The sequence below is a fragment of the Cervus elaphus genome, chromosome 28, assembly GCF_910594005.1.
Source record: "Cervus elaphus chromosome 28, mCerEla1.1, whole genome shotgun sequence".
In the NCBI taxonomy this organism is placed as follows: domain Eukaryota; kingdom Metazoa; phylum Chordata; class Mammalia; order Artiodactyla; family Cervidae; genus Cervus; species Cervus elaphus.
Genome location: NC_057842.1, coordinates 28928785 through 28943406, shown reverse-complemented (window position 1 = coordinate 28943406; position 14622 = coordinate 28928785). Strand labels below are relative to the sequence as shown.

Here is a 14622-nt window from a genome sequence, read left to right as displayed (position 1 = left end):
TGTGACAACCAAACATCCCCTTACCAAAGAAATTCTGAAACATCTCCAAGGGGCTGAGAGTCCATGTGGAGAGCCTCTGATAGAGATGAGGGCTTCTGAGAGGATTTCTAGTGAGCTGTGTAGACATAGAAGAGTGGAGTAAAAATCTGCCCATTTTCTGTGCGGGTACCAATGGGGCCAGTTTTTCTAAAGGATCTAAAGCTTTCTATGATGGTTCATTTCCTTTCCTTTTCATTTCATTTCAAGCTTTAAAAATTGCTTTTTATTTCTGCAGTAAACTCAACTTAGATTCCAGACAGGGTACACGTTTTGCTGGTAGCAGCAGTCCGTAGGCAAATCAACAGTTTAGAGAGGTATGAGAAAAGATCTACATCCAAATGCATAAGGAGCGTCTTCACTTGCTTGCCTTAATGGACTTCTCCAGCATAGTTCCCTCTGCTGTCCCCAAGATGGACCTTCTCATAGTTTCTTCATCTCCGTGAATGGCAACGCCAACCTTCTAGCTGCTCAAGTCAAGAATCTGACCTCATTCCCTCACACCCCACATACCATCAGTCATAAACTTCTATAGATTGTACCATCGAAATACATTCAGAATTTGACTGTATCTCAACACCCCCACTGTCACTAATCTGGTTCAGGACATCAACATCTTTTTCTCTCGAAGACTTTGGCCACAACCTCCCGATGGTTTCTTACTCTTCACAGTGTTCTTAACCCAGCAGCCAGAAGGAGACTCTTTAGACATAAGGAGGATTACATACTCCCTACTCAAAATCCTCCATGTCTCCCGTCTCACACAGAGCAAACGCTAGTCCTTACAGTGGCTATATGACACGTCACACTCTGCTCATACTTCCACCCCGTTATCCCTCTGACCTCATTTTCCACTTCCTTCGCCCTCCTTCAGCCACCCTGCCCTCCTTGCTATGCTTCAGAAGCACCAGGGGTGTTCCCTTCTCAGGGTCTCCATACCTCCTCTTCCTTGGTCTGAAATATGCTTTCCCCAGATAGCTGCACGCCCAGCTCTCTCCCTTCATGTCTTTGAACAAAATTCAGCTTCTCAGTAAGCACTTTCTCCTACCTTATGCCCTTTGTCGGCTTTGTTTTTTTTTCTCCGTAGCACCATATTGCTATCACTATTTAAAACAGTGGATATATTTTGCACTGTGAGAGCAGGGGTTTTGGTCTGTTTTGATCCTTGAGATACCATGAACATTTAAAAGCAGTGCTGGGCACTGCCCAGGACTAAATGGACAGCTGATGAATGAATGAATGCCATTTTACTTTACTCCTTATATGCACTTTTAGTGAGACTCCATCACTGTGCTCTGTACAACATGGTCATTTTTCTCATGAAACCCACATAAGGGAACACAGGGAGGTTACACGGAAGATGACAGAACACTGTTGCACTTCACTAGGGCTTTGCGTAGCATATTACAGATGAGTTCATGGTAAAGGGGATATCTCCATTCGTCTTAGGGAGACCAGGGAGGGCTATGTTGTTGAGAATTCCTGGGTGGATTTTGACATCATGAAAGGTGTCCAGGGGTGAGAGTGTAACACTTAAAGCAGAGGACACAGAGTCAGGAAATGAGTGTTGTCTAGTGGAGCCACAAGCATTTTGTGGTTCCTTTAGAGTAAGGTTCACAGAAGGAAGTGGTGAAAGGTGGGGTAACAGATACAAACAGAAGCCTGGGCCTTGCATGCGATGTTAAGAAATTTGGATTTCATCCTCCAGACTGAAAAGTTGTAAACAAGGGAATGGTGTGGTATCCAATTTATATCAGTATTTTAGGTTGGTTGCTGCTGATCATGTGAAGGTAGTTGTAGACATCTGGAAGGAAATGCTGATTGTATGAGCTAAGGTAATGGTCAAAGGCTGGAGAAGAGGAGAAGGGCTCGATAAATATCCTGGGGCTGAAACTGTCTGATCTTGATAGATAGCTGGAAGTGAGAAGAGGATAATAACTAGATATTTAGCTTACGTATCTAAATGGATGGTGATGATACCATAAAAAGTGAAAGTGTTAGCTGCTCAGTCATGTCTGACTCAGCGACCCCATAGACTGTAGGCTGCCAGGCTCCTCTGTCCATGGGATTTTCCAGGCAAGAATACTGAAGTGGGTTGCCATTCCCTTCTCCAGAGGATCTTCCTGACCAAGAGATTGAGCCTGGGTCTCCTGTATCGCAGGCAAATTCTTTACCCTCTGGACCATAGTACCCAGATACCATAAGCTGAGATAAAGTAATGGAGATAGAATTACTTTTGTTGTTGTTGGCTAGGGAACCTTGCAGTGATTATGAGTTTGGTTTTGCTTATTTGACTTTGAGATGGCTGTAAGGCATACAGGTGTATATGACCCCCAAATAATTGCTATATGACTCTGCAGCCTAGAAGCGAGGTCTGCAGTGGTAATTTAAAAATGAAATCCAGTGGAGGGAAGTGGAGGCCATTTGAGTATGGAAGAGACTACGCAAAAAGTGTGTGCAAAGTGGTGATTCATGGATGGAATTAAGAGATAAGTGAAGAAATAGGAACCTAAGAGAGAGAGGAACATCTGGGAAAAAAAGGTGGCATTGAAGCAAGAGTATATCAAAGGTCAGAGAGAAGTAGTGACCAACTGACTAAATGACACTGAGAAATACAGTGATATAAGAATTAAAAATGTATTCATTGGATTTGGCAATTAGAGGGCATGGATAATACTCACTTGTTCTTTTAATAACTAATGCATATTGAGAACATGCTGTGTGACAGGATCTGTGCAACTCCCTTTAATAAAATAACAAATGATGTATGTGATATGGACCCTTTCAGATCTTATCAACTGGGAGAGTAGAGAGTTTGAGCAGAGAGATGCATATAACTAAGAGGTTTAGAGACTGAGAAATACTGTGACAGGTCTAGTATAGGTTGCTTCTCATTTTATGGATGGTGTTGTTCAATCGCTCAGTTGTGTCCAACTCTTTGCAACTCCATGGATTGCAGCATGCCAAGCTTCTCTGTCCTTCACTATCTCCCGAAGTTTATTCAAATTCATGTCCATTGAGGCAGTGATGCTATCTAATCATCTCACTTCATGTATCGTTTCATGGATACAGTGCCCTGAATATACTGTTCTGGGAATGGTCTGCCTACCTCTGAGTCTTCTTAACTGGTGAACTTAACTTGTTCTTCATTTCTCAGATCAACTGACACCTCCTTAGACAAGCCTCTTCTGACCCGTAGATCAGATCAAGCTCCTTTTGTTAAGTACTCTCTTCATGCCTTATCCTTTTCCTTCATAGCATTTATCATAGCTTATGAGTAGCTGTTTATTTGTACAACTTACCACATCTATCAACTGGACCGTAAAGAAGGCAGAGTGCCAAAGAATCGATGCCTTTGAATACTGGAGAAGACTCCTGAGAGTCCCTTGGACAGCACGGAGATCAAACCAGTCAATCCTGAAGGAAATCCACCCTGAATATTCATTGGAAGGACAGATGCTGAAGCTGAGACTCCAATATTTTGGTCACCTGATGCGAACAGCTGACTCATTGAAAAAGTCCCTGATGCTGGGAAACATTGAGGGCAGAAGAAGAGGGCTTCAGAGGATGAGATGGCTGGATGGCATCACTCATGCAATGAACATGAACTTGGGCAAACTTTAGGAGATAGTGAGGGACAGGAAGGCCTGGCGTGCTGCAATCCATGGGGTCGAAAAGAGCTGGGCATGACTGGGTGACCGAACAACAATAGCAACAACGTCAATACGTTAGACTAAAAGCTCCTTAAGGGCAGGAGCCATGTCGGCTTTTATCAGTGAGCAAATAAATATTTATTGCATTAATGAATGAATAACTATTTCTTGGAGAAACACAGTGGATCTGGATGTTTCAGTAACATGGGATTGCAGTCAACTGGGGAAGAATTAAGAAGTGAGTAAGAAAAGCAGTGAGAATGGACTATTCTTTTAAGAAGCTTAGTTAAAATGGAAGGGTGAGGGTAATCATTGGCTAGAAGGTCATGTGGAATTAAAGGAAGGATTTATTAGGATGGGGAGACTTGTGAACTATATTAGCAGGCTAAGTGGTGCACAGCCACAGAAGGGAAGGCATAAAGATGAATGAGAAGGAGGGGAAAACAGACATCTGGAAATTTCTGAGGACATGGGTTATGGAATCAAGGGAAGTATGGTCAAGAAGAAGGAAGAAATTTAGGGGCTAATTTGTAGTACAGTTCTACTCTGAGGAATAAGAATTGGACAATCTTCTCACTCTTCTTCAAAGAATGTGTCATCATAAATCAATCATAAGACTGAATTATGTATGAAATTCCCTATAAGAAAGGAAACCAGTACATTCAGTTCAGTTCAGTCACTCAGTCGTGTCTGACGCTTTGCGATTCCATGAGCCACAGCACGCCAGGCCTCCCTGTCCATCACCAACTCCCGGAGTTTACTCAAACCCATGTCCATTGAGTTGGTGATGCCATCCAACCATCTCATCCTCTGTCGTCCCCTTCTCCTCCTTCCATCAATCTTTCCCAGCATCAGGGTCTTTTCCAGTGAGTCAGCTCTTCGCATCAGGCGGCCAAAGTAGATTACATTAGAGGACAATTGAAGTTAGAGCATGGCTTTAAAAAACTAACATAGCAGGAGACACCAAATGATTTTGAAATCAACATCTCATTTATTTTTTACAGAACAGTTTACCAAAATAGAGGCAACCACAGTTGACACTACAGGATTCGTGCTGCTTATCTACCCTTCCCCTGTCTTTCTATTCCAGTTTTTGATAGTTGCTATTTTAGTTCTTTTGATTATCTTTCACCTTTAGATATGGTATAGAAACTTCTGTCCAGTGTCTAACAGTTTTAGGCATATATGAGGATCTAGTCCTCCTACAATTCTTGCCACTTCTCTGTTTCCCATTTTCTGTAAGCTGTAACTTTGTTTTTATATTGTCAAATTTAATAACCTCCACGTTCTATTCTAATGTTTACTACTTTTTTCCTAAAGAACGATTCTACTATTTGAAAACCAGTTGAGTGTTTATGTATCAAGAACGTATAATTATGGAACAAGGATTACATTTCCCTGTCTGTGGAATCACAACTTCTAGGAAACATGCCCCTTGCATCTTTGTGAACTCTGTTACTCAATTATGCTGTAGTTTGTTATGCCTCATATTTGAACCTTACATGCCCTTTATTTTGTTTTGTTTTTCCTGAAAGTCCTTATTGTTTTTCTTCCTTCCTTATTGGGAATAGAAATACCCACTTTATTTACCATGTTATTTAATATTTAGTTCCTCATAAATTTTATTGCTTGTTGTATATTCCATTGTTATTTTTTCAAGACATTCTTGAAACCGGCTGACTTCCTGTTCTAAATTGGACTGATTGCTTTGGAACCCATTCGCTGAGATTTCTTACACCTTCTTTGTATGTGGTAACATTGTCCTTCTTGACTTGCACATTCACTTAATGAAGTGCTTCCTTAAGTCATGGCTCCAGAAAAGGCACAGAGGAGTCTTAGCATCTCTAGAATTGTTTCATTTTTGCCCTTATTATTGTTTATTTCACAATTGGGCAAGTAATTCTAGGTACATGTTTTTAATCAGGTCTTTGAAGGCTTTGCATGTATGTTTGCTTTTTAAAAATCCCTGTGTTGGGGCGTCCTTGGTGGCTCAATGTTAGAGAATCTGCCTGCCAATTCAGGAGACGTGGGTTCCATCCCTGATCCAGGAAGATCCCACGTGACAGCCAAGCCCGTGTGCCACACTATTGAGCCTGCGCTCTGGCGCCCGGGAGCTGCGGTGCTGAGCCCACGTGCTGCCGCGACGGAAGCCGGTGCCCTGGAGCCCGCCCCCTTCTGCAGTGAGGAGCCCGCACGCTGCACCTGGAGCGCAGCCCCCACGCACCACAGCTGAAGAAACCCGCACCCAGTGAAGACCCAGCACGGCCAAAAATAAAATTATTAAAAAAAAAAAAAATCCCTGTGTTGGGGAGAATCAGAATAGTGAGATAAGTAAGGAACTAAGAGTTAGTCATCGGATCTTCAAAACCTTCCCTCATAATTATTATTTCTAATTCATCCCTCCCAATATCAAAGCCACTGAGGCAAATGCGTACATTAAAATCACTTTATACATAGACTAAATCTTACTGGGAACAGTAAGATTAATTTAGTTATCATTTTCCACTTAAAGGGTAAAATAAATCTTTCATTCTTGGTGAAAGTGGAGATAAATACTTGTGGGCAGATGTGTATTGATTTAGTTATAAAATGGGTTGGATATTTAGCAGTACATTGTTATTTTTCCACCTTAAAATTAAGTAGAATCTGTATGAAAATAAACAACTGAATTCTAGTTCAATAGAACTAGAATTTAAGATAGTTTGTGGGCATTTTATTAAACTAAATGTAAACAGCTTGAAGAGCAGGGTACATACATTGATTAATGTCTTATTGCAGGTGTTCATATGTCCTGTAAAGAATGTCACAGGCTCAGAAGTGCTCCATGTTGTCTTTTCGATCTACTGCTACTATGTGGACCTAGTATCAAACTCATATTAAAGAAATATCTGGCATATCCTGAACATTTTATCTTATGACTTGTAAATATAGACATATATAAGCAACATGTAGTGTTTAAATATTCAGCTCCTTATGTACCTGCCATCTTGATTTGGTATAGATGGAGAGAAGAAACCCTGTCTGTGATAACAAATCACATGATGTTTGTGGCTTATGGGTAGTCAGTTTAATGTAGTGGATTAGAAATATCTCATCTGTTTTACTCTGTCTCCATCTCTTAATTAAATACAGAATTTTGATGCTGAATTACACTTGGGCAATTAGTTTGTATTTTAGCAGAGATAAACTGATGAATGTTTTGAAGCTATAATAAAAATATTTGTAAAGCTTCACTGAGAAATAAAATGGACTTTACATAAATGTAATTTACACCTACTTTTAAAAGCTTTGATGTTTTGAAAAGAGTGGCCACCTGATGCGTAGAGCTGACTCATTTGAAAAGACCCTGATGCTGGGAAAGATTGAGGGCAGGAGGAGAAGGGGATGACAGAGGATGAGATGGTTGGATGGCATCACCAACTCAATGGACATGGGTTTGGGTGAACTCCGGGAGTTGGTGATGGACAGGGAGGCCTGACGTGCTGCGGTGCATGGGGTCGCAAAGACGACTGAGCGACTGAACTGAACTGAACTGAACTGACCTTTAAAAATATATTCAGGGAACTCATTTAGCACATGAAATTTATCATCCTCTGGGTGTTAGAAGTTCAAAATTATAACTTGCGTATTAGCAAATGTGAAAAGTCATGTCTCTTGTTACAAGTTAACTTGCATTATGTCAGTTCATTTCTCTTTTAGCCTGAAGTTATAAAATATTCATATATAATCAAGATATATTTGCAGTAGTATTAAAGGATTCACTATGTACCTGACAGAAGTTCTGAAACCATTTTTCATGTTTAAGTCATTGCTGTTATGTATGTAAAACATTCAGATTACTCTATAGAGAACCATATTACCCTGCAGCATATAGGGTTCCTATAGAGTATTATCAGAGCTTAGAATTTTATCACTTCCTGTGTAGACATATTATTGGACTAACAGTACTTTAGTAGCCTGCTACGTTTTGAGTGTTGTTTTTGAAATAAGGAAAGACTTAAAATAGGCCAGAAATTACAGTCTTTCGGTATTTAAGTGAATAATGAGTATACCACATAAAGATTTTAGAACACAGTGAAAAGTATTACAAACAGATGTAAAACAACAGTGAAAATTAAATACGAAATTTTGAGGTAAATGAACTGTCAGCGACAAGTTTAACTTATTAGAATAAGTTTCCTGTCAGAAAAAGTTTGAATATTATTTTAAAGGAAGAATGTGGGTTAGTCCAGAGAGCAACTAAACCAAGCAGAAACACTCAGACAACCTCGTGTAGGAGGCCGACATGATGACACTGTCAGCAAAGGATATGATTGACCCTCTGGTTTTATCTTTTAAGTTTATGATAAGAGGGTGCTTACCTTCCTGGGCTTCCTTGGTGGCTCAGAGGGTTAAAGCATCTGCCTGCAATGTGGGAGACCTGGGTTCCATCCCTGGGTTGTAAAGAATGCCCCGGAGAAGGCATGGCAACCCACTCTAGTATTCTTGCCTGGAGAAGTCCATGGACAGAGGAGCCTGGCGGGCTACAGTCCATGGGGTCACAAAGAGTCGGACACAACTGAGCAACTAACACTTTCACTTTCATGTTAGCATAATAACGAAATAGACAGGAATCAAAATCCTTTCTCCATTCATTCAAGCAGAGTACTTTTCTGAGCTCTGGTTATGAATAAACATGCCAGTCTTATGGTTGGTCATGAGGGTACAGATGCTATGTATGTACAAAGTTTGGTGTATAATAGACTGTAAGCAAATATTAATCCTTCTCCCTTTTTAGGTCACATACAACACTATGATATGTGACTAGGAAATCTGTTAAGATTTATTATCTCCATATCAAGATCAAATACAATATACAGTCCAAAGGTTAGGGATATGAAGAAGTAACCTTTATTTTGGATGCTTAGCAGTTGTCTCTGAACATGTTTTCTCCTAATGCTCAGGTGGTTTAAAGGATGAGAAATAATTCAAGGGTTAAGTAGGGCCTTGGCCTACATCGTTCCTAAATGCCATCTGCTCAGCTAAGTGGATGCAGTCACAGCAGTTGTTCGTCAGGATTATTCGTAGAAACAGGCACTACGGGGCCACCAGGGGAGAAGTTATCGGGAAGCTGCAGAGCTTGAGCTGCAGAGAGCCTCACCTGCATGGGCCCCTGTGTAGGCATCCAATTTGTAATTTGCATGCTTCTCCTTTAAGTGTGTGTGTGCTCAGTCATCTACAACTCTTGGCAACTTCATGGACTGTAGCCCACCAGTCTCCTCTGTCCATGGCATTTTCCAGCCGAGAATACTGGAGTGGGTTGCCATTTTCTTCTCCTAGAGATCCTCCTGACCCAGGGATCAAACCTGCGCCTCCTGCATTGTCAGGCGAACTCTTTACCACTGCACCCGCTGAACCCCTCTAATTAGATAACCTTCAGGCTCCACAAAACCTGGGTCCACTCTCAAGGGACTGTCAGGTAAAAGGGGAAAAAAATCAATACAATTGAAAAAGATGAGGTGGCCAATAGCAGGAAAAGCAAGTTTGGCTTCTATTGACCAAATAATGATTGGTAGTTACCATTGACCACTGACACCCAGATGCCCTTGACCATAGCTAGTCCTTGCCTGTCCAGGAAGGTACTGTCTAGTCTAGCATCAGTCTAAGAATCATCCATGTGAAGAAGTGATAAAGGAGATCACCTGGCAATCCGGGAATGTCAGTTACACTGCCCAGGTATTTGGTTCCTCACAGTTTTAGGTGAGTGAAGGGGGAGGGATAAATGGAACTGATATTGTACTGATCTGACTCAGTATGTGCCCCCAAATGGGTTAGTCCCTGTATGGATATTATCACATTTTTATATTCTCATGTAAGTAATATCATCTAAATTGTAGCCTGGGAGATAAGAAGTAACCTCAGTATTTACCTGTAACTTGACAGCAACAACTTCTGTATTTTCCTGTTAACTTGTCAACGATAACAGTTGTACAGGTAGCATTGTATGCACAGTCCTGTAGAGGCATTTGCAACTAAAATTAGAGCTGGGAACTAAAATGGTATTGCAAATACACTTATACCTACTGGGGCTTTCCTGGTGGCTCAGCTGGTAAAGAATCTGCCTGACTGGGCTCAGTCCCTGGGTTGGGAAGATCTCCTGGAGAAGGGAAAGCCTCCCCACATCAGTATTCTGACCTGGAAAATTCCATGGACTGTATAGTCCATGGGGTTGCAAAGAGTCAGACATAACTGAGCGACTTTCACTTTCACTTTACACCTATTGTCATTCCCTTACACAAAGAGAAATTTCTGTCCCTTAAAAAATTTTATGTAATCCTCTCTTTTAAAGAATCCTCTTTGTCTCTTCTTATTTCGCAGGCCACCTCATTTTTGCTTATCATAGCATCAACAAAATATACCTTCACAGCATTTTACATTGCTTCCTAATCATTGAGTGAGATGTTATGTTTAGTAAGATAAGTGAATTTTCTTCAGGATGTGTTTGTCTATATTAGTCAAAATAAGCGAACAGCTTCAGCATCTGAAATGTTGTTGAGCTTTACATATCTAAAGGGTTTGATATAAAGATGGCCTTAAAGAATGTGATTATAAGCAAACTCACAGCTTCAGGAATGCTATCTAAGGCTTTTATTTTGGTGAAATTTGTATCTTTTGTTCCATAGATACTTTATTAAAAATTTAATAACCTTGTTCTTCTTTCCCTCTTTCTCTATTACAGATCCACATCCAGAGAACTGAAGGGTGTGACCATATGACCTGTTCACAGTGTAACACTAATTTTTGTTATCGATGTGGGGAGAGATACCGCCAGCTCCGTTTCTTTGGAGACCACACCTCAAACCTCAGTATATTTGGATGCAAATATCGCTACCTCCCAGAGAGACCTCACCTAAGGAGATTAGTGCGAGGGTCAGTCTGTGGTGAGTGTCCAACATTATTTATAGGAATCTTCCTCAGGAAGTATGCAGTGATGATGATAGAGCTTAGAAATGTAATCCAGCAGCTATGATAAATCTCAGCACCTGCCATGTATTCTAGTAGAGCCTTTAGCTGAAAATATGAAGAAGACATTTTCTCTCCTTTTGTGTTTAAAATAAAAAAAACTGAAGTTTGTTAGCAGGACACTACCTATATAAGCAAGTGGATTTTGTTCAAAAAACGAGTAATTGAATATACCGCAGAAATGTGAAGTCATTAGTCTTCTGAAACCCTATTGTAAGTGATTTGGTAAAAGGGGACACTGTCACATTTATTTTTGTAGTGACGATACCTAGCAATGGGTCTTGACACATACCTCTGTTTATTCATAGAAGACATAACAGTACAAGTTTTTAAATCCCTGTGTTTCAGAGTCTTGTGATAGAGTTCCACTGTACCTATATAGTTGATAAGTCATATATATTTTCTGTTAGTATGTATTTTCTATTGTATTAGAAGTTAATATCAATATTAATAGCTAACAGTTAATGAAATGAGCATCAAATGCCTTCATTGCATACAAACCCAAGTTTAAATATCCATGGTTTTGATCCCTGGATCGGGAAGATCCCCTGGAGAAGGAAATGGCAACCCACTCCAGTATTCTTGCCTGGAGAATCCCATGGACAGAGGAATCTGGTGGGTTACAGTCCATAGGGTCACAAAGAGAGAGTCAGACATGATTGAAGTAGCTTAGCATGCATGCATGAAATGCTTTTATGGATTGACTTTCTCCTGCTTTCTTCATCCTCAACAACACATGGTCTCATATAGAAATATGCAAACATAAACACAGATTGCTGTGTGCAGTGTTCTTCTGGCCTAATAGTTCTTCTAATGGCTCCCTCCTCCTTTGGAATATATCTATCATGAGATTTCCTTTCTTTTTCATAACCCAGAACTCCATTATTTCTTCCTCTGGCAGTCTTTCTCACGTATGCAATACTTTTAAACATCATCCACATTTCTCCCTTTCTCCTTACCTCATGAAACTCTCTCATATCTGTCTTCAACCCTCCATCACTTTGTTAGGGTTGTAAAACCACTCACCTTGCTAGAATCATGGCAGGCTACTCAGAACAGTTGGTGGTAATGATATACTTCTGACAGCTAAACAATAGAACATATATTTTAAACTTAATTTTATCATGTGGAAACCAGTACCATCATTTTCTAAAATCTTATATGATCTCTGTAAAACACTCTTCCTGAGATTTATTTAGTTAAATGCAATGTTCCATAACCAGTAGCATTGAATATAGACAAGATTGGTTTTAATGATTTTTAATGCTTTTTGGTTTATTTGCATATAGTAGTGTATGTTACAATTATATAACCAATATATGCTTACTAGTTTAGTAGGCTTTGGAGAGATAACTAGGGAATTTAACCACTATTTATAACAATACTACCATGAGAAAACTAATTGCAAATTGTTTTTGAGCTATAACCTATTTGTAAGTCTATATATACAGAGAACAACCTGAAAACCAACGCCTGTTATCTTTTCCTGCATTGCTGGTTCTTTGCTTTCCTACTTCAGTGCCATTTTGTTGCAGGATGTTTCCCTCCATTTTTATTTTTAATAATCTTTGATTAGACTGTGCTTTTTTTTTTTCATTTTTCTGTTTAGTCATTCTTAAATAAAGCTATTTCCCACCCTATTTGTCCAGTGATATTTGGACACCTTCTCTTTAGGTCCTCTCACTGTTTGCCTTGATGCCTCAGAATCCTCTTCCCAGATCATAAAATACAGCCAAGTTATTTAACAGCCTGTAGGATGGACAGGCCGTAAAAACACTGTCCTCAGGGAGATAGTTTCTTTGCACTGTCTTCATTTTAAAATTTTACAGATTTCTGTAAATGGTTTCCTTTTGGGGCCCATTTTCGTGTGTGTGTGTGTACGTGTATACTCATGTCTGTCAGGATGTACCTAACAAAGCAGGGAGCAGCTGGCCTTATAAGTTCTCCCTCCTACACATATTTTTCCACCTTCAGGACAGCTGTCAGACCATCTCAAACTGCTGTCAGACCATCACAAGTATGGCAGGAAAATGTGGACTTTTCTCCTATGGACAAACAGGGAAGAATACAGTAATTCATGTTACCTGTTACATTTTACAAAATGGAATAAAATGATTTTATAAGCAGTGTTTTTAAATAAAAGAGCAGTTCAGTCTCAAACATCTCATCCCTACAAAAGGCAGGACAAGGAGTTACTCTGTCAGTCCCAAGCTTGCTTCCTCCCTGCCATGGAAGAGAGTAGGTGGATGGCAGCAAAGCCCTCCTCACCTCTGTCTTTCCCTGACCTACAGTTTGGGAAGCCTGCAGATGTCCTTGGATAGAGACAGGAAAAGGGCCTGCCCTCCTCTCACACCTGGAGGATGAGAAACAAGGTCTTCATTTCATGTCACCGTCTGCCCAGCCTCAGAGCAGAGGTGCTGCCTCTGGAGAATAAGACAGAGCAGCGAATGGAGGATGGCCAGCGGCCTCTGACGTGGAGGTATCGCCCTAGTCGGGAGTAGGCAGATTTTTCAGTGAATGGCTTCCTGGGTGGCTCAAACAGTAAAGAATCTGCCCACAATGCGGGGGACCTAGGTTCAGTCCCTGGGTCGGGAAGATCCCCTGGAGGAGGGCATGGCAACCCACTCCAGTATCCTTGCCTGGAGAATCCCATGGACAGAGGAGCCTAGTGGGCTGCAGTCCATGGGGTCACAGAGTCAGACATGGCTGAGTGACTAACACTTTCACTTTTACATTTTCAGGGAGGAGGCAGAGTTTTTCAGTGAATTTTTCACTTTTCATCTTTTAAAAGTGAAAAGATTTTTCACTTTTATTGGGAATAAAAGTGACAGAAAAATGCTTAGTTCTCGTATTATTCCATACAAATATTCAAAGTATTAAAGCATACATTGGTGAAGAAAATACAGGTGTTTCATTGATTTCTTGTTGACAAGTAGCTTATATACAAAAATAGCTTATGCGAAAGAAATGGAGGCCCCCAAAAAATAAATATCAATTTTTTTAAAAAAAGAAAAGAAGTCTGGAACCAGAATTGAAGAAATAAAGATAGCTAATAAACATGTTTTAAAAGATTCAGCATTATTAGTAGTCAGAGAAATGTAAATTAAAATAAAATGAGGTTTCTTTGGATTATTGATTAGCAAATATTTTGTCAGGTTAATACTCTGTGCTGAATTTCCATACTCTATTCAATGAATTGGAAATTTTGTGCAGTTCTTTTACAAATAAATTTGATGGTAACGTGATAGACATTTTAAAATATGATAAATCTAGGCTGACAATGGTGTACATGCAAGTATAATTTAAAATAGCAGAAAAGGGAACAAAAAATAAGTAGTAAAATATTTAAATAAGATAGGATATATGGATATGATAGAATGTTGTTTCCGCTATTGAGAATAGTATTTTAAAAGAATTATTATTGATCTAGGAATAACAGAATCTGAGCTTAACTGTTCTCAAGACAGTTTTAAAAGTACACTTAAACATGTATCAAATATTGATTGCATGATTGTAATAAGTTTATTGCTTCCCAGAGAAAAGAGAGCACATATCCGGTTCTTTGAGTTCTGTGATGTTTGAAAATAATAATGCTGTTACTTTGCAGTCATGTTTTATGAAAATATATCATTCTTATGAAAATTGATAATTACTTAAAAAAGAAATATGAATGAGCACATTGAGCTACATGTACAGGAGAAAACAGATTCACTTGAAATATGCAAGTCAATAAATTCTAAACTCAAGCATAGCTTTATGAGTGTACAAAATAGAATTGCTCAATGGGATTTAGTATTGCTTGATAAATTATATCATAGGTGAAAAATGTAAGTAAACCTTATGGTTATGGTTAGACATTTTGTCAACTGAATGGCAATTTTTTCAAAATTAGATATTAAAAAATATATTTCCTAAAAAAAATATTTTCTGT

General features: G+C 39.5%; 1 protein-coding gene across 1 annotated transcript in view; it reads left to right on the top strand.

Annotated features, from left to right (window-relative positions):
* Nucleotides 1-14622, top strand: part of RNF217 (ring finger protein 217) — a 124401-nt gene that overhangs the window by 97232 nt on the left and 12547 nt on the right. The window contains exon 4 of the mRNA XM_043889845.1: nt 10408-10609. Within this exon, the coding sequence (XP_043745780.1) occupies nt 10408-10609 (202 nt within the window). The remainder of the gene's footprint in view (nt 1-10407; nt 10610-14622) is intronic.